We start from the raw sequence: 22449 nt of genomic DNA on the forward strand, positions 1-22449 counted from the left end.
TCATCACAACTGTTTTTCTTCTGAAATCCAAATTGATACTTGTCTATTATTTCAAATTTTTCCAAATATACGTCTAGATGAATCGATACATACTTCTCCAAATTTTTTTCAATTGACGATAGTAATGAAATTGGTCTATAATTATTTACGCATGAGTGGTCTCCTCCTTTATGTATAGGTCTTATTATACTATATGTTTATATATAATGCTTTCAATATTAAAAATAAAACACGCTAACCGTTACACCACAGAGGCGGTAAATTATAATAATAATTTTGGATAATTGTGTCGGGTTGTGGTCCCGTGGTTAGTGTCGCGGACTCTTAAGTCAGAGTTTCTCGGTTCGAACCCACTCTACCACAATTTGATACCTATTTCTAAAAATGAGCCGCTTAGGCTCACAGAAATACTAGGAAATTTAAATGTTTGTGTGAATAATAAAAACATAAATATTTCTCTTTAAAAAAATGTTTTGCTGTGTTTTTATATGATACGTATTTTATTCCTGGACAAAATCATAATTAAAATAAATTCATGGTTAGTAAATATTCCTTAGAATTCCGTCAAATAAACGCTTTCTGAAACCAATGCATAATTTACATAAAAAATACTTATCAGTCAAAATCGGTGAGTGTGTCCAAATACTTGTTCACAAATCTGAATTATCTCCAATTACAGGAGTTATTTTTCATATTATTTTTTGACATCTCAAAATAGATGAAGAAGAATTTGGGGAAGAAACAGTTTGGGAACCCCTGATCTAGGCAATAAAAATAGCAACATTTTGAGTGTGTCCAAATACTTGTCCACTAATCTGGATTATCTCCAATTATAGGAGTTATTTTTCATATTACTTTTTTAACATCTCAATATAGATGAAAAAGACTATGTAAGCCTGGACATTTACAGGGCTTACGGTCGTCATATGCCGGTTTAAGTGATCACTTTACACGCTGTAACATTTACCAATTCCACCCATGATTGACAACCACACAACTCAAATTCTTGGAAGTTCTATATATATATCCAATTTCGAAATATTGTGTTTGAATTACTAGAATTTTACTAGAGACATCTATTGGTGAGATGAAAGAAGCTTTTTATTCAGTGATATCAATATTTTTTCTTCTGCACAGAACTTTGAAAATCATCTGCTTTAAATGAATAATAAAATTACATATTATTTCTATTTATATTTTGTTACAAATAATAAAATATTTAGTGTTTTCTTGTTTGCTTTTATTTATTTTTATTTACAAAGATAAATTAAATTGTTTCAAATCGTTGATATATTAAATAATGCATTGCAGGTATTTTTTTATCCTTGGATGTAGTTTCCTTCTTTATCCTTGTAGAGGTCGTCATTGATGCTGTACAGAGATGTCGCCTTTTCACAGTTTACCTGAAAATTACAAATTATTTTATTATTGGCGTGATTAGCTTTAAATGATCGAGTAAAAAAACCGAATGAAATAACGATTTCTTTTAGAGCAGCCGTTATTTAATTCGATCAACCACATCTAGTGGAAAAAAATAATAATACATTATACGCTTTGGTATGAGGCTTGTTTTAAAATTGTTTTAAACTTAAAAATCAAAGCCAAAACAGGTTTTTCATTCCAAATTAGACGCTGTAGAAAACAAATTGGACATTTTATGGTATTTTATTTTTAAAAGTTCGAATTAAAAAAAAATACATATTACATATTCAAAGCAGTACTCATCATTTAGAGTATTATTTAAAATCTTCTCTGAAAACTTCAGTACACATCGCGCGCACAGACTATGAGTGCGCGCTGCGCAGGCTTGCCAACTTGACAACTAACCCACTTGCTAGTCTTAAGAAGAAAAGATGTGGGCAGGTATTCACACTTATTGTAAATGTAGTACTAATATAAATACATTTTTTTTAATCTAACAGTTTTTATTAAATACAATGTCCAATTTGTTTTGTAAAACTTCCAATTTGGCTTGTAAAACGTACAATTTGAAATGAAAAACCTGTAAAAAATAAAAAAAACAAAAGGTTTACAAATATTTAATAATATTTGTAAAACAAGAACAGTAATGAAGATCAAATTGAATAACTAAGATTAGAGTTATAGAAGAAAATAAACAACTTATTTGAATTTCTTCAAGAATTCATATAAACTTGTGATTAGAATCGCTTGGTATCATTTCTATAGGCTCCTGTATATGCGAAATTAATTTATTTTTCAACAGGCAGGCCGTGTGATTTATTAACAGTGATATCCAAAATATTGACATGGTTCTTCTTACTCAGAAAAAGATAAAGAAAAAATTTAAAAGTAGGTACTCAATTACTTACATTATAAAACCAGTCACATACTCTGTAAGCCTGGTTGAACACTGTACCATTCGGGCAGAGGAAAGAATATTTGTGACCGGAAGGAACGCACCAGTGCCACACCTAGAAAAAAGAGAAGAAAACGCAAATCAATTAAAGCATTTCTTTGATTTTTATTGACACCTCACAGCACCCAAATAGTAAATAGGGCATCTCATCGTGTGAACGCGATCATAGTTTGATGGTTAATTAAACAAAGGTAATGTGGTTTTTCCTGTGTTCTAGTTCTGATAGAAAAGGAGAATTTGCTTTTCGGGATATAAATGAAGAACGTGAAGGGGGAAGGACATTTAAATATACTATTAAAAAAAGAAAATAAGAAAAAAGGGAAATAGTAAGAATTACATCCATAGACATAATCGTATTCATGTGTAAAACGTTATATGCTGGAAAAAAGGTTGGTGCCAGAATCGTAAAGTTTTTTTTAGGTTTAGTTTTTATATTGGCAACATTGTTTCTACAGACTGTAAATTTGACAGTTGACAGTTAATTTTTAGTCAGTACATTTTTTCATTTTACCATGAATAGACTGTCGTCAAAACAGCGCGTGCAAATTGTACAAATTTATTTTAAATACAGTATCATGGTTCGGTTCGCCAGCTTGATCTTCTTTTTTAGCAAATTTTGGTTAAATAGCAATGTCAATAAGCACAATTGCCGAATTTGGAGTGGAGAAAACCTAGAAACCTTTATCGAGACGCCCTTATATCCATTTAAAGTCAGTTTGGTCTTCTTCTTTTTGTAGATACTAGGGATCTGTTTGTGCCTCCGCATGTCGCTCTTGGGATGTTGACTCTCAGCTGTCATTCCACCTTTTCAGGTCTGCCTGGGGGTCTATGTCCTTCAGGGTTTTCTTGAAGGACGATACATGGAAGTCTGTCTTCTGACATTTTGTTTACATGCTCATTCCAGTATCGCCTACGTTGTCGTCCCCACCTCACGATATCCTCCGTCTTACACTGTTTGGTGGGTTTAAAAACAACCTATACATAAAAACCGGTAGCCGTACCTTTCAAAATTCAACGTGTGCGTAAGTACCATATGTCTGAGTTTTGTCTGTGGTATTACGAAAACCCGTCTAGTGAAATCTCTTGTATTCTCCATTGCGCTGTATGGAGTGGAAACATGGACACTGAGGAAAAAGGAAAGACATATGCTGGATGTGTTTGAAATGTGGTGCTGGAGGAGGATGCTGCGCATTCCTTGGACTGCAAGACGCACAAATGTCTCCATTCTCCGCGAACTGTCAGTGACAGAAAGACTCTCCACGACTTGCAGGAAAAGGATTCTGTCCTACTTTGGGCATATCGCCAGAAAGAACGAGAAGAGTCTTGAAAAACTGGTAGTAACAGGTACAGTTGAAGGCAAGCGGGCAAGAGGACGGTCTCCAACAAGATGGACAGACCAAATAAAGGAATTAACCGGATCCTCGCTAAACGCTGCAATCAAGTTGGCGCAGGACCGGGAAGAATGGAGAGGACTTGTGCACCAACTGCCTGACATTCCAGAAGACCACGACGCTCAGCATTGAGCAAGAAGATGAAGAAGATTACTTCCTCCCGTAATTACTACCCTGTGTCTATGGTAATGTGATGACATGAAATTTCTAAGTTCTGTATTATTTTTCGTCTGTGGTTTGTGACCATCGTTGACAGCTGTCAAAAGTGAGTCATTTTTGTTTGTCGGTGTTGACAGTATACGATAGAATAAGAAATTAATGCAAATTTTACAATGTATATGACCATTTGAAGTAAGTGACATGCTACTTTATTAAGAATATTTCACGTAAATCAAATAATAGAAGGCCACACCAGTCGGTCTTTGGGAAACATTCTTTACCTCTTTCATATTCACGAATCTCACGCACTTTCAACCATTTGACTTCCTTATTCTTCCTGTTCTCCTATTCCCGACTACATTCGACTCATATTTTTATAACAATACACCTTTTAAAGATAAACTGTTAACTCAAATTCTTGGAAGTTCTATATATCGCTCACTCCTTTCAAGAATTTCATATATAAAAAATTGACGATTTTCAGTTGTGCATGTTTTCGGAATGCCCAGAAAATGTACTATATCCCAACAAGAGCGGCATATTTTTAACTTAATATTTACCCGCTACAGGGCAGAAAGTGTTGTTTTTGCATTTTGAAGAAAAGGTATTGTTTAATTATTTTTTTACATTTACCGAATATTTTTAAAATGGAGAAAAAACATACAGGTTTTACCTAAAAATATCTGTTGCAGAGTAAAAAGTTCAATAAGTGGCTTGATATTTATTTTTTAATACATTGTATTATATTTTTAAACTTTAAAAACGATCTCCTGAAAAATCAAGTTATTTGATTTATGACGTTGTTGAAAGGAGTGAGCGATATCACCCACCACTCAAAATGTTATTTACATATTTTCTTTTCCAGAGTATGAAAGTGAGAAAGCCCAAGAACAGAAACTACAGCACCGAAGAATTGGCGCGATTGGTCTATCTGGTGGAGTTGAACCCTTGGATCAATAACAAGAGATCGAACGCGGCGACCACCGCCGCGAAAGACGCGGCCTGGACCGACATATGCGTGAAGTTCAACGCACTGAACAACGGCATCTACAGAGACGTCGACCAGTTACGCCACAAGTGGACCTGTATGAAGCAGGCGGCGAAAAAACGTCTCCGCGATATGAACGCGCGTAAGAAGTATGTATCGTGTAAAACAAAATTTTTATACAATTTCTTTTATTTTATCTTCTTCCTTTCAATTCAATTAGATTCTAACTAACTAACTAACCATCACGCCGCTTCACCGCAGGGGTAGGCAAAGAGAATAGAACGCCACACCACTCTGTCTTTGAACACCACACCACTCTGTCTTTGTCTTCAAACATTCTTCGCCTCTTCCACGTTCATACATCTCCTCATACATACCCGCCGATTGTCACGACTCCTAACCTGATCACTTTCAAGTATTTGGCATACCTGATCGTGCCATGTTTTCATTCAATTCAATTTATTTATTTCAATTAATATATACAAAACAAACTATAAAAAAAATTATCGTATACATCAAAATACATAAAAATAAAATATATGCAAGAACTATTGCTAAAGGTGTAGAAGAATCCCGCTTTGGAAAACTTCTTCAGACACATGGAACAGATTAATATCCAATGAGATATTGTTCAACATAGCGGTAGCTCTTCCTACAGGCATAACCATCAGCAGGTTGGTCCTGTGTATAGGAATGTGAAACAATCTATGTCGACGCTGTCTTAGGTAACTATCGGGAACATACAGACCAATGTTCCGGATAATATCCGCAAGTTAAAAGCAGTAGTTTTGAGATAAACAAACTAAAATGATGCTTTTTGCCAAAACATGTATTAAATGAATAAAATTTTCCTGCTATTTGGATAATGAATATCTCGAAGAAGGAAAGAGATAGAGCAAAATCTGTGATTGTTTATGATAGAGGCCAGGTATAAAGGTGGAGACTGACCGGAGCATTTCGTCGTAACATAACATCGTAACATCGCTCGCGGCGAGCATCAGCGAGCATCCGAAACTATGGATGGAGCGCTCGGCTCGCTGTACTGACTGCCTGAATGCTCGCATCGTAACGTGTTACGTTACGACGAAATGCTCCGGTCAGTCTTCACCTTAAGAATGCTTTGAGCCGTGTTTAGCCAAACAGCCGCAACTTGAGTTACGGCTAGTTGCCTTTACACATTAGTAAAGGGATTTTTTTTTTTACTTATATAGAATTATTATGAAATTAATATTGAATTATTATTTTATATTTTTCAGAGGCAATTTAGTTCCAGATCCCTTTTTGAATAGAACACTTGAATTATTGAATATGGGCAATTGTGAGATCCCTACAAAATATTTGGAAGACAAGAATTTAGACGCGGTTGCCGAAATGACAGAAAATAAGGTTGAAGACAAAACGCCACAACTCGAAAATGTCTCTGTTGAGAACTCCGATACCAAAACATCACAAATTCTAGGATCTGAGACTCCAGGCAGTGTGTCCAAGGAATGGAACATTCCGCTGTTGAATCCTATCCCCGAATCAAAGGCTGAAAGAGTCCGTTTAAAAAATGAGGTGATGAAGTCTATAATACGTAAGAATAATGCCATTGCAAAATTTTACGAGTACAAACTGACCTTAGCTAAAAGAAGCAAGCTACTTTTGTAGAATTCACTAAATTAAACCCTTAGCACTGGAGTGCCGCCAAAGAGGCGGCATGCGTGACCTGCCGTACTATGTGCCGCCGCTATGGTGCCAAGAAAATAAAGTCTTAACATATTGTTGCCGGGGGGGTTTTGTTCATCAACCCCTCCCCTAAGTATACTCTGGCAGTCTGCCGCCCGACCCTCAGTACACTAATCACAAGTAGCCGCAACACCCAATTCCCATATATACAATGTTTTGCAGGCGTCTCTCGCGCTCTACCTAAAGTAAGCAAATAGAACGCTCGCAAGCGTCTCCCGCTCTCTACCGACAGTATGGAAAAGGACCTTAATTATACTCTGGCAGTCTGCCGCCCGACCCTCAGTATACTAATCACAAGTAGCCGCAACACCCAATTCCCATCTGTACAATGTTTGCAGGCGTCTCTCGCGCTCTACCTAAAGTAAGCAAATAGAACGCTCGCAAGCGTCTCCCGCTCTCTACCAACAGCATGGAAAAGGACCCTAATTATACTCTGGCAGTCTGCCGCCCGACCCTCAGTATACTAATCACAAGTAGCCGCAACACCCAATTCCAATCTGTACAATGTTTGCAGGCGTCTCTCGCGCTCTACCTAAAGTAAGCAAATAGAACGCTCGCAAGCGTCTCCCGCTCTCTACCAACAGTATGGAAAAGACGCTTTTAAGCGTTTCCTGCAAACAATGTGTTGAAACTCAATACTTTTAATATATCAGTTGTTTACTTTTCAATATAATTAAACAAATAAGTACAAAAAAATAGTCATAAGTTTCGGAATTAGATTGATTTAGCGGTACTCGCATATCAGAACATATTCTAGTGCAAAGGGTTAATGTTTTATAAAATGTTTTAAACAAAGTATGTATTTAAACTGTGATATAATATAAGGAAAGAATGCAAGACTGCGATAAGCATTATCAATAAAATCAAGAAAGGCGTGTTGACATGGTTTGGGCATGTGGAACGAACGAGTGAAGAAAGAATGGTAAAACATATTTGTGAGGTTAGATGAATTAGTTGACAGACGTCACACGCTTCGATCGGCTTCAAAAGCTGCAACGGGCAAAGTTATCTTAATGAATGGTCTTCCACCAGCGGTTAGAAATAGTGAAAGCGAGATGATCTTTAGAAAAAAGCTAAAAACACATTTGTTTGCTAAATCATTTCCACGGTAATATTTTCCCCTATTCATTCACAGTGAAGCGCCCTTGAGGTAGTATTTCACAAAAATAGCACTAGGTATATTATCTAAAATTTATTATTTATTATTATTTTTTTATTAATATAAATTGTATACATTTATTTAAATCACAATTTTAAACATATCGTAGTCATACAGGAGAAAGTGACCAAGTGCATTTTTAACAAAAAAGTGATCATTGACTATTTGATATCTTACTAGCTTAATATTGCCCTGAAAAAATCCCAAAGGATTTTAAACTTGGAAGTATAATATATTGACTTCTTAAAAATGACTAACTGCATTGATATTATTAAGTATAAGTGATTTATATATATTTTTTTTAACCTCCCCCTGGGAATCGAACCCGGGACCTCCAGTACGGTAGCCCAAGGCGGACTTTTTTCACTCTTAGTATTTATTATCAATATCAATATTACCCTGGACTGGTACCTGAAGCGGAGGGCCAATCACCTTTCCTTCACGTGTTAACGTTCAAGATAACACTGCGTTTATATGATGCAGTGCCTTATGCACCATTGGGGTGCGGATAAGGGTTTGAAGAAGAAGAAGATTTATATGGCTTTTAACATTTTACATTGTGTTAGTTGGTCACTTTCTCCTGTACGACTGCGATATTTAAAAAATTATTTTGCAAAGACCCACCAAGCCACCTTGTGTGTCTTGTCGGTGGAGTTCTTTTTTAATACATTTTTATTGTTTTTTTTAAATCATTTTTACCTAATATACACACAAAAAGAGAGAAAAATTAAGAATATATACAATATAAATGTAGTTGGAAATTGTTATTATTATTAATGTAGTTGGAATTGGTAGTATGTTTTCTAGGGATGGAAAGATTGATAAAGACATAGAAAGGAGAGTGAATGCTGGGAACAGAGTGAATGGTGCACTAAAATCAGTTTTAGCAAATAAAAATCTATCAGCGTAAGCTAAACTGGCAGTACACAATGGAGTTCTGGTTCCAACCCTTATGTATGGAAGCGAAGCATGGAGTTGGCAAAAGAAGGATGAAAGCAGACTGAATGCAGTCGAAATGCGATCGCTCAGACGAATGTGTGGCAAAACGATGTTTGATAGATGTTCGAATGATGAAATAAGGAAAGAATGTAAGGCTGAGATAAGCACTATCGATAAAATTAAGAAAGGTGTGTTGAGATGGTTTGGACATGTGGAGCGTATGAGTGAAGAAAGAACGGTTAAACAAATTTATGAGGCGAATGTAGTTGGAAAAAGAAGCAGAGGATGACCGAGGAAAACTTGGCACAATCAGGTATGTCAAATACTTGAAAGCGGCCGGGTCAGGAGTCGTAATAATCGTCGGGTATGTATGAGGAGATGCATGAATGTAGAAGAGGCAAAGAATGTTTGCAAAGACCGAGTGGTTTGGCGTTCGATTCTCTCTGCCTGCCCCTGCGGAGAAGCGGCGTGATGGTTAGTTAGTTAGTTAGAATTAGAAACAAGTTAACACCGTGGAAAACTTGGCATGATCAACTATTTCAAATACTTGGGCATGGTCAGGTCACGAGTCGGAATAATCGGCGGGTATGTATGAGGGAAGCATTAATGCAGAAGAGGCTAAGACAGAGTGGTATATCATTCCAATCTCTCTACCTACCCCTGCGTAGAAACGACGTGATAGTCACTAAATTAGTTTTATATTTTTTATAAAATATTTTTTGCATAATTTGTGAAGTTTTAATTTTACCCACATATCCTTTTCAAATCCTTATCCGCACGCAATGGTGCATAGGGCACCGAATCATATGAAAGTAGTACGTATAACTTTGATTGTTTATAACACAAAGGCAGGGTGATCAGTCCTGTGCTTCAGGTACCAGTCCAGGATGACATTGAATAAAAATTAGAGTGAAAAATCACATGTTTGTTTTGACTCCCCTTGCCTGATGTGACAAATTTGACCAGGAAATCTGACGCTGTACCCAAAAGAGGCTTTTAAGCGTTTCCTGCAATACAGGATTCGGACCTCACATACAAATGAAAAGATTCTGCTTAATATAAAGCTTCCCTCATCGTACTATTGATTCCTCTAGTGAATTCAAACACTATGTTTCGAATTTGAACAAAATATACAGGAGTTCCAAGAACTTGAGTTGTGTGGTTGTCAACCATGGGTAGAACTGGTGAATGTTACACGTGTGTAAAGTGATCACTTAAACCAGCCTTTGACGGTCGTTAGCCCCGTAAATGTCCAGACTTACATAGTCTTTTTCATCTAAATTGAGATGTTAAAAAAGTAATATGAAAAATAACTCCTGTAATTGGAGATAATCCAGATTTGTGGACAAGTATTTGGACACACTCAAAATGTTGCTATTTTTATTGCCTAGATCAGGGGTTCCCAAAGTGTGTGCTGTAGAAAGTGGGGCGCCGTGAGTCGATCCTCTATCACTATCCAAAACCACAAATATCCTCGGGTACCTATAAAGCAACAATTTATTTTTTGAGAGCTAGCATCTTCTACCCAACTACTATTTATAACCCTTATCCGCACCTAATGGTGCATAGGGCACTGTATCAAATTGACGCAGTGTTATCTTGATCATTACTTACATGAAGGCAAGGTGATCACTCTTGCGCTTCAGGAACCAGTCCAGGGTAATATTAAATAAATATTACAGTGTTAAATCGCTAATATTTATTTTCACCTCCCCCCCTGGGAATCGAACCCGGGACCTCTAGCACGGTAGCTAAACACGCTGACCATTACACCACGGAGGCGGACCCAACTACTATTATTGTAGGTTACCTACCTATTTCTTTCGACTATAATATATGTATATATATATATATATATATATATATATATATATATATATATATATATATATATATATATATATATATATATATATACATATATATATATATATATATATATATATATATATATATATATATAGTTATATATATATATATATATATATATATATATATATATATATATATATATATATATATATATATATAAAGTCATATTGTCTTTTCCAAATACCTTACTAAAGTAGGGCGCCGTGACAAAATACTAAACTTGTAAGTACCCTGCGGGCTAAAAAAGATTGGCCTAGATGGATTTTTTCTTCCTTGGGGATCGGATAGGACTGTACTGAGTGATGTAGTGTGAATCCTCTTTGCACGGAAGCAGCTAATGTTAGTTAGCTAGTTGGTGGAGTGTGTAAGATGCTGTGTAACCATACCTGGCATTGGGTTTCCGGGTCTGCGTAGTACCCCGGCTGCTTGTCGGCACACGTGAAGCCCAGGTTCCGCGGCACGGTGTGATACGTCGGGTATGGATACACCTCCGACCCTCCTGAGGGCTCCTGGTCGTCCTGCGCCTGAAAACGTTACATCAAATAAATCAGATAGAACCCAGGACCTTCTTTTTTGGGAATCATGTCATATCCACCCTAGTTTATACTTTTAACATTAATTTTTACTCTTTGTTACTTTACTTTCAAGTAGGAAACTCACTTCATGTCAAGCCATTTATTTAAAAAAATATGTAATATATATTTGAAGAACAAAATCGGTGATTTTAAAACAAAGTTACATTTTAATTAAAAAAATTATATTAAAATATCATTTAAATATATATATATATATATATATATATATATATATATATATATATATATATATATATATATATATATATTTCTCTCTTCTCTGTCTTAATCCTCATTGCTGAGGGTTGTGACCCTTGCAGAAGCAATGACTCTTCTCCAGTTATCCCTTGACTGCGCTGCACGTAGCGCTCCAACCACTGAGGTGCCTGCTGCTGCCTTAATTTGATCGGTCCATCGTGTGGGGATCTTCCTCTCCCTCTCTTTCCCTCCAGGCTACCGATCACAACTAGTCGTTCCAGGCTATCCTCGTTGCCACGCGCAACGTGTCCAAAGAACTGGAGAATCCGTCGGGTACAGATATATATATATATATATATATATATATATATATATATATATATATATATATATATATATATATATATATATATATATATATATATATATATATATATATATATATTTTTTTTTTTTTTTTAAATTAAACACTTGAATATACCACTTTAATGAGTTTTATTTATATATACGACTAGTTTCGAAAACTTACAGATGTTTTCATCTTCTGGTAAAATTAAAACAAATGTTTTAATTTTACCAGAAGATGAAACAAATGTTTTAATTTTACCAGAAGATGAAAACATCTGTAAGTTTTCGAAACTAGTCGTATACATAAATAAAACTCATTCAGAGTTTAATTTTTAAAAAAAATCAACATGTCATTCCACAAAGTTAATGCCGAATCAATAAATACTATCATTTAAAAATTCATTACATTATCATATTTTATAATTTTGGCAAGTTATATAAATATATTTACAACACTTTGAGTGTGTCGAAATGTTTTCAAAAATTCACACAATTTTTACATCTCACCAATAGATGCCTCTAGTGAAGTTCTAGTGATTAAAGAACAAGGTTTCTAAATTGGTTCATATGTATAGTATGACACGGCGGCAATCCCTCCTCAGCAATATAAATGTTGTAAATAAATTATCCGGTCAAATTATAAGCTTAAATAATAAAAATTAAAATGATATTTTCTGGTGTTTCTCATGTGTGTGATTATAATCCAGGATTCGGACCTCACATATTAATGAAATAATTTCTGCTCTATAAAAAGCTTCTTTTCATCTCACCAATAGATGTCTCTAGTGATTCCAGAAAAATGTTTCAAAATTGGTTCATATACCCATTATTGACAAACGTCAATAATGGGTAGAATTGATGAATGTTACACGTGTGTAAAGCGATCACTGAAACCAGCCTATGACGGTCGTCAGCCCTGTAAACGCCCAGACTTCCATATTCTTCTTCATCTTTGATGAGATGTCAAAAAAATAATAGACTGTAATTATGTAAGTGTAAACATATTTTCGTCTAATTGATTTTAAAAATTTAAACAATAAAATTATACATAAATAAAGGTGCCGGAATACAGGAATACTAACACAAGTCAAATGTAAAAAGTGTAAATAAAAAATAACTCGACCTGGCTATAACACCCATGGGTGAACGCTGCAGCCACGCGCGCGGTGTCATTGGTCAGCATGCATTTGGACCGCGCACTAAACATCAAATGTTTAGTGCGCGGTACCTTTTTCTGCATTAAATATTATTTCTATGTTTGTTCCCGTTTTATCAGGTGCAAAATATTAGCGCCTCCTTGTTTGACAACCCACATCACCTCCCCTCCGGGCGGGGCAACTTTCTTACTTGCGGGGATACATTCAATTAGTGTCTTTATGTACATGTTTTGAAAAAAAACTGATATGCGGATGGGTTAATAGGGCATAGGGATCCTGAGGGGTGGGGACGCAGTGTCGACCTCTGTCCATACATCCTCCTCCCCCCCTCATTTATATACATAGAGTTTTTAATCCTTAAGAATAAATTAAAATTTGTAACATTTCGAGTGTTTTTACTTGTTCACGAATCTGCATTATCTCCAATTAGGAGCTATTTTTTTAAATATTATTTTTTTGGCATCTCAACATAGACGAAGAAGAATATGGAAGTCCGGCAATTTCCGAGGTTTATGGCCGTCATAAGCCGTTTGTGCACAACACGGAATTTTGATGGCTGGTGAGTCATGTGCAAAGACTAACTAATGTATTTAAAGACCGCCGACTTTTTATATAAATAATAAAACCACATATTTTTTCATATATCGCACACTCCTTTCAAGAACGTCATAAATCAAAAATCGACAATTTTCAGTTGTGCATGTTTTCGGAATGCCCAGAAAATGTACTATATCCCAGCAAAAGCGTCATATTTTTAACTTAATATTTACCCGCTACAGGGCAGAAAGTTTTGTTTTTTCCTTTTTTAAGAAAAGGAATTGTATAATAATTTTATGAATATACTAAATATTTTTCAAATGGAGAAAAAACCTTCAGGTTTTACCTTAAAAGATCTGTTGCACAGTAAATAGTTCAATAAGAGTCTTGATATTTATTTTTAATACATTGTATTATATTTTTAAACTTTAAAAACGTTCTCCTGAAAAATCAAGTTTTTTGATTTATGACGTTCTTGAAAGGAGTGAGCGATATATTCTATTTTCATATTATTTTTTCCTCTTATTTTCTTTATCAACATTCCTTTTCTTTTATTAATACATAAAAAGTGTGAAAAAATACGTGTTTTTTTTTTAATATACATACTATTACGTAAAAACTTGAAGGTGTCCCGTTTTGAAGGCAAAAATTAATGGTCAGTTTAATATACCCTATTCGCCCTATTGCAACAGTTTTATTTTGATAGTTACTAGCGGTTATATATTTTCTCATACTGAATTAGTTTATTTCGAAATCTAAGTGATCTTAATCTTGGGATTTAGTTTAACCGTTGCGAAAGTTTTAACGTGAGATTTCAATCTTTCGAATTCACATTATTCTTGTATAGCTTATTTGTAAACGCAGGTTTCCGCAACTTTATAAGCCGACATTGACTGTGCACATTCAAATTGTATTGGGATGTATTCACATTTATTTGCAACATTTTTAGTGTGTCCAAATACTTGTTAATCTGGATTATCTCCAATTAGGAGTTATTTTTTTGACATCTCGACATAGATGGAGAAGAGTTTAAAAGTCTGGGCATTTACGGGGCTTACGACCGTCATAGGCTGGTTTACACACGTCACCTTACACACGTTGACGGTAAAATTCCGTGAAGCGTACAAACGCCCTACGATCGGCTTGTGCTTTTGTCCGTTTTTCTTCGGATCGGTGCGTGAACACGTTGCTCTAAATTCCATCCACGACCAGTGCCTACTATGCCTATGTTTACCCAACCCTACCTACCCTAATTAAAAACTGCGCACGCCACTGTCCTTAACCTTGTGACACCTGACGCCTGGCGTTTAAGGGTTAAGACATTTATGTTATACGTGAACGTAATTCGTCAACAGTCAAGCAATCTATATGAGGTGGTAGCATACATGATAAAACTAGTGAAGGACGTTGGTAACATAAACCAAGCTGGACACAAAATGCCGAACCCACTTCTAGTGGAACGGAAGGCCTGTTGAGGACAGTCAGCAGTCCGGCTTCTCCCGAGGAGTGCAACGTGGTTTCCTCCCAGCAATGAGCAAATGCTGACAAGTTCCCGATTGGCCCACACTAGATTATCCCTCCTGTTCCCAACACAGATTCAAATAAAATCATATTTATCTAGCTAGAAGAAACGAAAATTCACTAAATGATCTATAAACCTTGTATACAATAAGCAAGGTAAATAATAAATGCAATTCTCATCTAAAAAAAAAACGTAATCTACTGACAAGTTGTACGAAAAATGTTGAGAAATTGATAATGGAGTGACATTACAAAATGAAGACGATTATTGTGAGGTCATATTGTATTTTTTTCATTATATCTTTTAAAATTATAAATGTAGGCACTGTATAACCTTTGGACATTCGTGTTTACCAAGTCGATGGCTATTAGAAGAAAAAAAACGTCAAATTTACCCATAAATGACTGTAGGAGAAAAATAAGTTTATGGGAATGTGTAAAGTGACCCCTATGCACAACTCGGCTGTCCAAATTTAAAACACAGTAAGGGACATTTTTTTGTAGTAGTTTTTTTTTGCATTTATGGACAAAGTAGACTCTACTTACCTAGTAAGTAGAACCTACTACAAAAAAAATGTCCCTTACTGTGTTTTAAATTTGGACAGCCGAACTATTACAGCACATTGCTGTCGGGACAAGTGTAAAGATATTTTTTTCTGAATCGCCCTGTTAGTCTTCTTCTTCTTCTTACCCTTATCCGCATCCAATGGTGCATAGGGCACTGCATCATAATGACGCAGTGTTATCTTGATCATTAACAGATGAAGGCAAGGTGATCACACCAGCGCTCCAGGGACGTAATATTAAATAAATATTAGAGTGTAAAATCACTGAGACTTATTTTCATAATCCCCTGGGAATTGAACCCGGGACCTCAAGCACGGTAGCTGAACACGCTAACTATTACACCACGGAGACGGGCAATACTTGTTGGTAGGACACGTATATATGTGGTGGTCCTCACCAAAAAGTTACATTATATATATATTTATATATATATATATATATATATATATATATATATATATATATATATATATATATATATATATATATATATATATATATATATATATATATATATATATGTGGTCAGGTTAAAAGTCGTAACAATCGGCGGGTATGTATGAGGAGATGCATGAACGTGGAAGAGGCGAAGAATGTTTGCAAGGACAGAGTGGTGTGGCGCTCTATTCTCTCTGCCTACCCCTGCGGGGAAGCGGCGTGATGGTTAGTTAGCTAGTTTTTTTTATATATATTTAGCAGCAGATTATGCACCCATTGTCCCATGAAAAACATTACATTAAACCATTTGCTAATAAAGCGTTAATAATAAAATATTACCCATTTCACACTGCAAAACTTCTCAATCAGCATATCCCAACAAATCTCGACATTTCTCCCAAAGCGCCTCGGGCGACCTTGCCGTGTGTCCCAACTCAGCGTGTCGGCAATAAATAATGCGACTAATTTTGTTTCTCACACGTCGCGCGGGGCCCACAGTGCGGCCCATAGAGCGGGGAGGGCTTGCGACACCCGGGTTCACACAGTGGATATTATACTCGAATTATGTGGACATAATTATGCGACAGTGTTTACGATTAAATCGGGATCACTTTTGCAACACATTATGCCGGTAATTATCAATTACGAACAATGTTGTGTGGAAAATTGTTTGCGAAATATATTGCTAAAAGTTATTCATTGTTTTTTTTTAAATAAATTTAATAATGAATTCCAAGTATGATTATTAACTTACAAAACTACTACTTTTTCAAATATTTTTTTACTTCTCACCATTGATAAAATACTTATCTGTAAAAATCGGTGAGTGTGTCTAAATACTTGTTCACAAATCTGAATTATCTCCAATTACAGGATTTATTTTTCATATTATTTTTTGACATCTCAATAATAATAATTGAAGAATATGGAAGTCTCGGCATTTACGGGGCTGACGACCGTCATAGGCTGGTTTTAAGTGATCACTTTACACACGTGTAACATTCACCCCGTAAATGCCCAGACTTCCATATTCCTCTTCATCTTTGATGAGATGTCAAAAAATAATATGAAAATAACTCCTGTAATTGGAGATAATCCAGATTTTGTGAACAAGTATTTGGACACTCTCAAAATTTTGTATATTCAAGTGTTTAATTTAAAAAAAAAAATCAACATGTCATTCCACAAAGTTAACGCCGAATCAATAGATATTAGAATATTTGTACATGGATGATTTCATATATTTGAGAGAGTACTGGTTAAAAACCTTGGATAATTCCTTGGCTCTACCCGACCCAGTTTCTCCAGGGTATGCTTGGCTACAATAGTTCAGAGACTAGAAGGAATGTGTATTTGATTACGCATTTTTATCCATTGTTGCGCGGTATGATCGATAATGTATATATATCGCTCACTCCTTTCAACAACGTCATGTATCAAAAAACTTGATTTTTCAGAAGATCGATTTTAAAGTTTTAGAATATAATAAAATGTATTAAAAATAAATATGAAGACACTTATTGAAATTTTTGCTGTGCAACAGATCTTTTAAGGTAAAACCTGAATGTTTTTTCTCCATTTGAAAAATATTCAGTATATTTAAAAAAATTATTAAACAATACCTTTTCTTCAATATTCTTCTTCATCTTTGATGAGATGTCAAAAAAGAAACTTGAATAAACCACTTTAATGGGTTTTATTTACATATAGGTACGACTAGTCTCGAAAACTTACAGATATTTTCATCTTCTGGTAAAAATTAAAACTAACGAACAAAAAATATATTTAGGGGTACATATAGGTTAATAAATAAAGTGAAGTGGGGGGGGGGTTAAGGAACAAGATTTTTTGTAAAAGGAAACATAGATAATAATGGTGACGTATTTTGAAACAGTATATTATTAATTAATGTTTTATCTGAATTAATTTTTTTATGTACAGTGAAACCTCTGTCTATCGTTCCTCGAATAATCGTTTTCCGGGATGTGTCGTTTATTTATTCTACCCCAAATTAATTTCATAAAAAAAATATATTGCATCAATCGTTTCTATCCACCGTTTAACCGCATTCATCGTTTGAATTATGCTACATATTTGATGTAATTTGTCTGTTTTTTTACATTCTTTTTAATTTTCTCATATTGTTACATTCGACGACAATATTTCAACATGTGGAACAGACTATCGAAAGCTTGAGTGATGGATACAGCAGAAGAAGTCTGAAGATCTTTGGGTTCTGTTCAACTTTGTATTTTTTTTTATAAATACATTTATTTGCATCTAAAATTTGTATTCTTAAAATCTCAACCTACCAATGGTTATTCAGATTGGGAGGACGGTATTTTTACTCGATTGTATGTCCTTGTGTATTGACTTCTTTATCACGCATTCATTGTTTTTCCGCATTCATAGTTTATTTCAATAGGTCCCTTTAAAAACGATAGATAGAGGTTTCACTGTATTTCTTAATTTTCTAAATTATTTACAATATTTTGAGTGTGTCCAAATACTTGTTCTCAAAATCTGGATTATCTCCAATTACAGGAGTTATTTTCATATTATTTTTTGATATCTCATCAAAGATGAAGAAGAATATGGAAGTATGGGCATTTACGGGGCTGACGACCGTCATAGGCAGGTTTAAGTGATCACTTTACACACGTGTTACATTCACCAATTCTACCCATTATTGACAACCACACTACTCAAATTCACGGAAGTTCTATATATATGAACCAATTTAGAAACATTGTTCTTGAATCACTAGAACTTCACTAGAGACATCTATTGGTAAGATGTAAAAAAAGCTTTTTACTAAGCAGAAACTCTTATATTAGTATGTGAGATCCGAATCCTGGATTATAATCAAACCAGCCTATGACGGTCGTCAGCACCGTAAATGCCCAGACTTCCATATTCTTCTTCATCTTTGATGAGATATCAAAAAATAATTCTAAATTATTCATAACTTGGCCTTTAGTTGTATATTCTCACTACATGGAAAATGAAATGGAGGAGGAATAAATAATTGAAGCAACTTACCAGAACGATACTCCGTATTGAGATGGCCATCACGATGGTCAGTAAGAAGACGTTTACACACTTACACATTTTAAGTTTTTGCAGTATTAATCTCATGTCCATATTGGGTTATTTTTCAAAACTATACGTGATAATGATGTCAGTAAATATATTAATATAACACATGGGAAAGAAAACTCGTAGGCTTGGAAAATTTGATTCAAAACAGGGTGGTCGTATAGTCAAGTATATTATATATATATATATATATATATATATATATATATATATATATATATATATATATATATATATATATATATATATATATATATATATATATATATATATATATATATATATATATATATATATATATATATATATATATATATATATATATATATATATATATATATATATATATATATATGTATATATAAATTTCCGTCTCCGTAGTGTAATGGTCAGCATGCTCGGCTACCGTTCTGGAGGTCCCGGGCTCGATTCCCAGGGGGGTCAAATAAATATATGTGATTTTTTTCACTGTAATATTTATTCAATATTACCCTGGACTGGTCCTGAAGCGGGGGGCTGATCACCTTTCCTTCATGTGTAAACGATCAAGATAACACTGCGTTTATATAACGCAGTGCCCTATGCACCATTGGGGTGCAGATAAGGGTTTTATTATTATTTTTTTATTATTATATGATGCGGTGCCGTATGCACCATTAGGTGCGGCTAGGGGTTAAAATAAGAAGAATAACAAAACTGCAACTACTAGTTTTAATATCAGTATCACGTAGTTTCTCTGCTGGTGTAAGCAGAGAGGATGGAATAGAATGCTACACCAATCTGTCTTTGCAAACAATCTTTTACTCTTCCACATTCACGGATCTCCTCATACATCTTCTTCTTCTTTAGCCCTCTGACCTCCACTGCAGGATATAGGTCTCTTCCGAATCCTTCTATCCCCTCCAGTCGGTTGCTGCTTGCAGCCAGTTTCTACCCCCCACAGTGACAATATCGTCAGACCATCTCTTTTTGAGGTCTTCTGACGCCTCTTTTCATATCGCTCACTCCTTTCAAGAATGTCATAAATCAAAAAACTTGATTTTTCAGGAATACGTTTTTAAAGTTCAAAAATATAATACAATGTTTTAAAAATAAATATCAAGCCACTTATTAAACTTTTTACTGTGCAACAGATCTTTTTAAGTAAAACCTGAAGGTTTTTTTCTCCATTTGAAAAATATTTAGTGTATTTCAAAAAATAATTAAACAATACCTTTTCTTCAAAATGCAAAAACAACACTTTCTGCCCTGTAGCGGGTAAATATTAAGTTTAAAAAATGTCTCTTTTGCTGGGATATAGTACATTTTCTGGGCATTCCGAAAACATGCACAACTGAAAATTGACGATTTTTTATTTATGACGTTCTTGAAAGGAGTGAGCGATATCTTATCCTCATATCGATTTTTTGCTCTTAGGTCCTCTGTCGGATGTTATTCGTCATTTTTTCATCATTAGTATTGTTTATTTAAATTCCAAGCTTACATTTTTGTCACTCGTATCTATTACAACAGTATGTGGAGTAGAGGACAAAAAAGTTTTTCCAATTGGAATGTAACTGTCTACCTAGATGTTCCATCCTCTCTGCCTACCCCAGGGGTAGGCAGAGAGGATGGAACGCAACACTCTTCTGTCTTAACTAACATACACATCCTAGCTTCCTTCACATCTATACATCTACTCATGCATGCCCTCTAAACTAATGTCAATTTGAATTAATGTTTCGTATTATTTTTTGACATCTCAATATAGACGACGAAGAAGTCTAGACATTTAAGGGGCTTTCTGCCGACCGTCACATAAATTTGTCAAAAATAATTATTAAAAAAATAAAACGTAATTTGGAGATAATCCAAATTTATGTATTAAAAGTTTAATAAAAACAAATTGTTTTAATGTACCTACTAACTTGTATTTTATAGTTTAAAAAAAACATAAAAAAAATAAAATTTCGTGACAATTGTTTCGCCTAGTTATGGCATTTTTTTAAATACATTCGTTTGAAAATGACAAAACAAAGCGAAACAACTGTCACAAAATAATTTTTATGTGTTTTTTAACAATAAAATACAACTTAACAGACTTGAAAAATCTATGTTATAATTTAACTTTCAATACATAAATTAAAATGGAGTTCTACAAATTAAATGCAATTTTTTTTAATAAAGAATCCAAATTTGTGAACAAGTATTTGGACACACTCAAAACGTTCAATTAATGTTCGTATAAAATCAGCCTAGTGTCCGCCTTCGTAGTGTGATGGTCAGCACGCTCGGCTGCCGTTCTGGAGGTCCCGGGTTCGATTCCCAAGGGGGGTGAAATAAATATAAGTGATTTTTTCACTGTAATATTTATTCAATATTGCCATGGACTGGTACCTGAAGCGGAGGGCTGATCACCTTTCCTTCATGTGTAAACGATCAAGATAACGCTGCGTTTATATGACACAGTGCCCTATGCACCATTGGGGTGCGGATAGGGGTTTTATTATTATTATTATAAATCAGCACATTTTCCTAAACTCTGCTTTCCGACTCATGTGTTATTTTTGACGCACTTTTTAATTTAATTTGAACCGTTTAAATTTTATTTTAAATTTAATTAAATTAAATTAATCTACGTGTAATTTTATACTTTTGAATCAACTGCTAATTTGAGATACTAATGTTTTAGTAAGTAAAGACGAACTGATCCATATTCAATATTTCGTTACGTTTTATTCATTTTTAAAAAAGAAGGGATATGTGGTAGCCAGGAGCGAACTCGGTACAGAATTAAAGAAATTAATAATAAATAATAATAATAAAACCCTTATCCGCACCCCAATGGTGCATAGGGCACTGTGTCTTATAAACGCAGTGTTATCATGATCGTTTTACACATGGAGGAAAGGTGATCAGCCCTCCGCTTCAGGTACCAGTCCATGGTAATATTGAATAAATATTACAGTGAAAAAAATTACTTAAATTTATTTTTACCCCCCTTGGGAATCGAACCCGGGACCTCCAGAACGGTAGCCGAGCGTGCTGACCATTACACTACGGAGCCGGACAAAAAAAGGCGGATTAAAGAAATTATATTTTAAATAACTAAAGGCAGAGAGAAGTCAGGAGAGAATTCAAGGCTGAGATAAAAATGTGATTAAAATTTAACTGTCCGCCTCCGCAGTGTAATGGTTAGCGTGTTTAGCTACCGTGCTGGAGCTTCTGGGTTTGATTCCCAGGTCAAATATAAGTGATTTTTTCATTCTTATATTTATTCAATAGCGGAGGGCTGATCACCTTTCCTTCACGTGTTACCGATCGAGATAACACTAAGTTTATAAAATGTAGTGCCCTATGCAACATTGGGTGCGGATAAGGGTTCAAAAGGACTTATGTAAGGAAATGAAGCATAGA

The 22449-nt window shown here is 34.7% G+C and overlaps 2 protein-coding genes across 4 annotated transcripts; one reads left to right on the forward strand and one right to left on the reverse strand.

The window, feature by feature from the left end:
* Positions 1-1230: 1230 nt before the first annotated feature.
* Positions 1231-21722, reverse strand: LOC148300081 (U-scoloptoxin(01)-Er1a-like). Its single transcript, XM_088275304.1, has 5 exons — positions 21686-21722; positions 18997-19117; positions 11000-11137; positions 2331-2432; positions 1231-1403 (listed from the first exon to the last, which is right to left on the reverse strand). Exons 2-5 carry the CDS (start codon positions 19096-19098, stop codon positions 1320-1322), a joined length of 426 nt encoding a protein of 141 aa, XP_088131430.1. The 5' UTR covers positions 19099-19117; positions 21686-21722; the 3' UTR covers positions 1231-1319.
* On the forward strand, positions 3203-10013 carry LOC148300082 (uncharacterized). 3 transcript variants are annotated; one of them, XM_088275300.1, is made up of 3 exons: positions 3203-3953; positions 4793-5064; positions 6172-10013. In XM_088275300.1, exons 1-3 carry the CDS (start codon positions 3909-3911, stop codon positions 6563-6565), a joined length of 711 nt encoding a protein of 236 aa, XP_088131426.1. In that variant the 5' UTR covers positions 3203-3908; the 3' UTR covers positions 6566-10013. The 3 variants fall into 3 exon arrangements, with proteins under 3 accessions (XP_088131426.1, XP_088131427.1, XP_088131429.1); XM_088275301.1 differs by having other exon boundaries at positions 3203-4033; positions 6172-10012; XM_088275303.1 differs by lacking the exon at positions 3203-3953 and adding an exon at positions 4032-4119 and having other exon boundaries at positions 6172-10012.
* Positions 21723-22449: the final 727 nt, after the last annotated feature.

The sequence above is a fragment of the Brachycentrus maculatus genome, unplaced genomic scaffold, assembly GCF_059751285.1.
Source record: "Brachycentrus maculatus isolate JH-2025_06_01 unplaced genomic scaffold, ASM5975128v1 h1tg000839l, whole genome shotgun sequence".
NCBI lineage: Eukaryota > Metazoa > Arthropoda > Insecta > Trichoptera > Brachycentridae > Brachycentrus > Brachycentrus maculatus.

What these genes read in the sequence shown, in the direction of transcription:
- LOC148300082 (XM_088275300.1), top strand. Translation starts at nt 3,909, where the DNA reads ATGAAGAAGATTACTTCCTCCCGTAATTACTACCCTGTGTCTATG. An exon ending in ATTACTACCCTGTGTCTATG is followed by an intron (nt 3,954 to 4,792) that starts GTAATGTGATGA and finishes TTTCTTTTCCAG; the next exon opens with AGTATGAAAGTGAGAAAGCC. An exon ending in GATATGAACGCGCGTAAGAA is followed by an intron (nt 5,065 to 6,171) that starts GTATGTATCGTG and finishes TATATTTTTCAG; the next exon opens with AGGCAATTTAGTTCCAGATC.
- LOC148300081 (XM_088275304.1), bottom strand. Translation starts at nt 19,098, where the DNA reads ATGGACATGAGATTAATACTGCAAAAACTTAAAATGTGTAAGTGTGTA. An exon ending in CAATACGGAGTATCGTTCTG is followed by an intron (nt 11,138 to 18,996) that starts GTAAGTTGCTTC and finishes TAACGTTTTCAG; the next exon opens with GCGCAGGACGACCAGGAGCC. An exon ending in TATGTGACTGGTTTTATAAT is followed by an intron (nt 1,404 to 2,330) that starts GTAAGTAATTGA and finishes TGTAATTTTCAG; the next exon opens with GTAAACTGTGAAAAGGCGAC.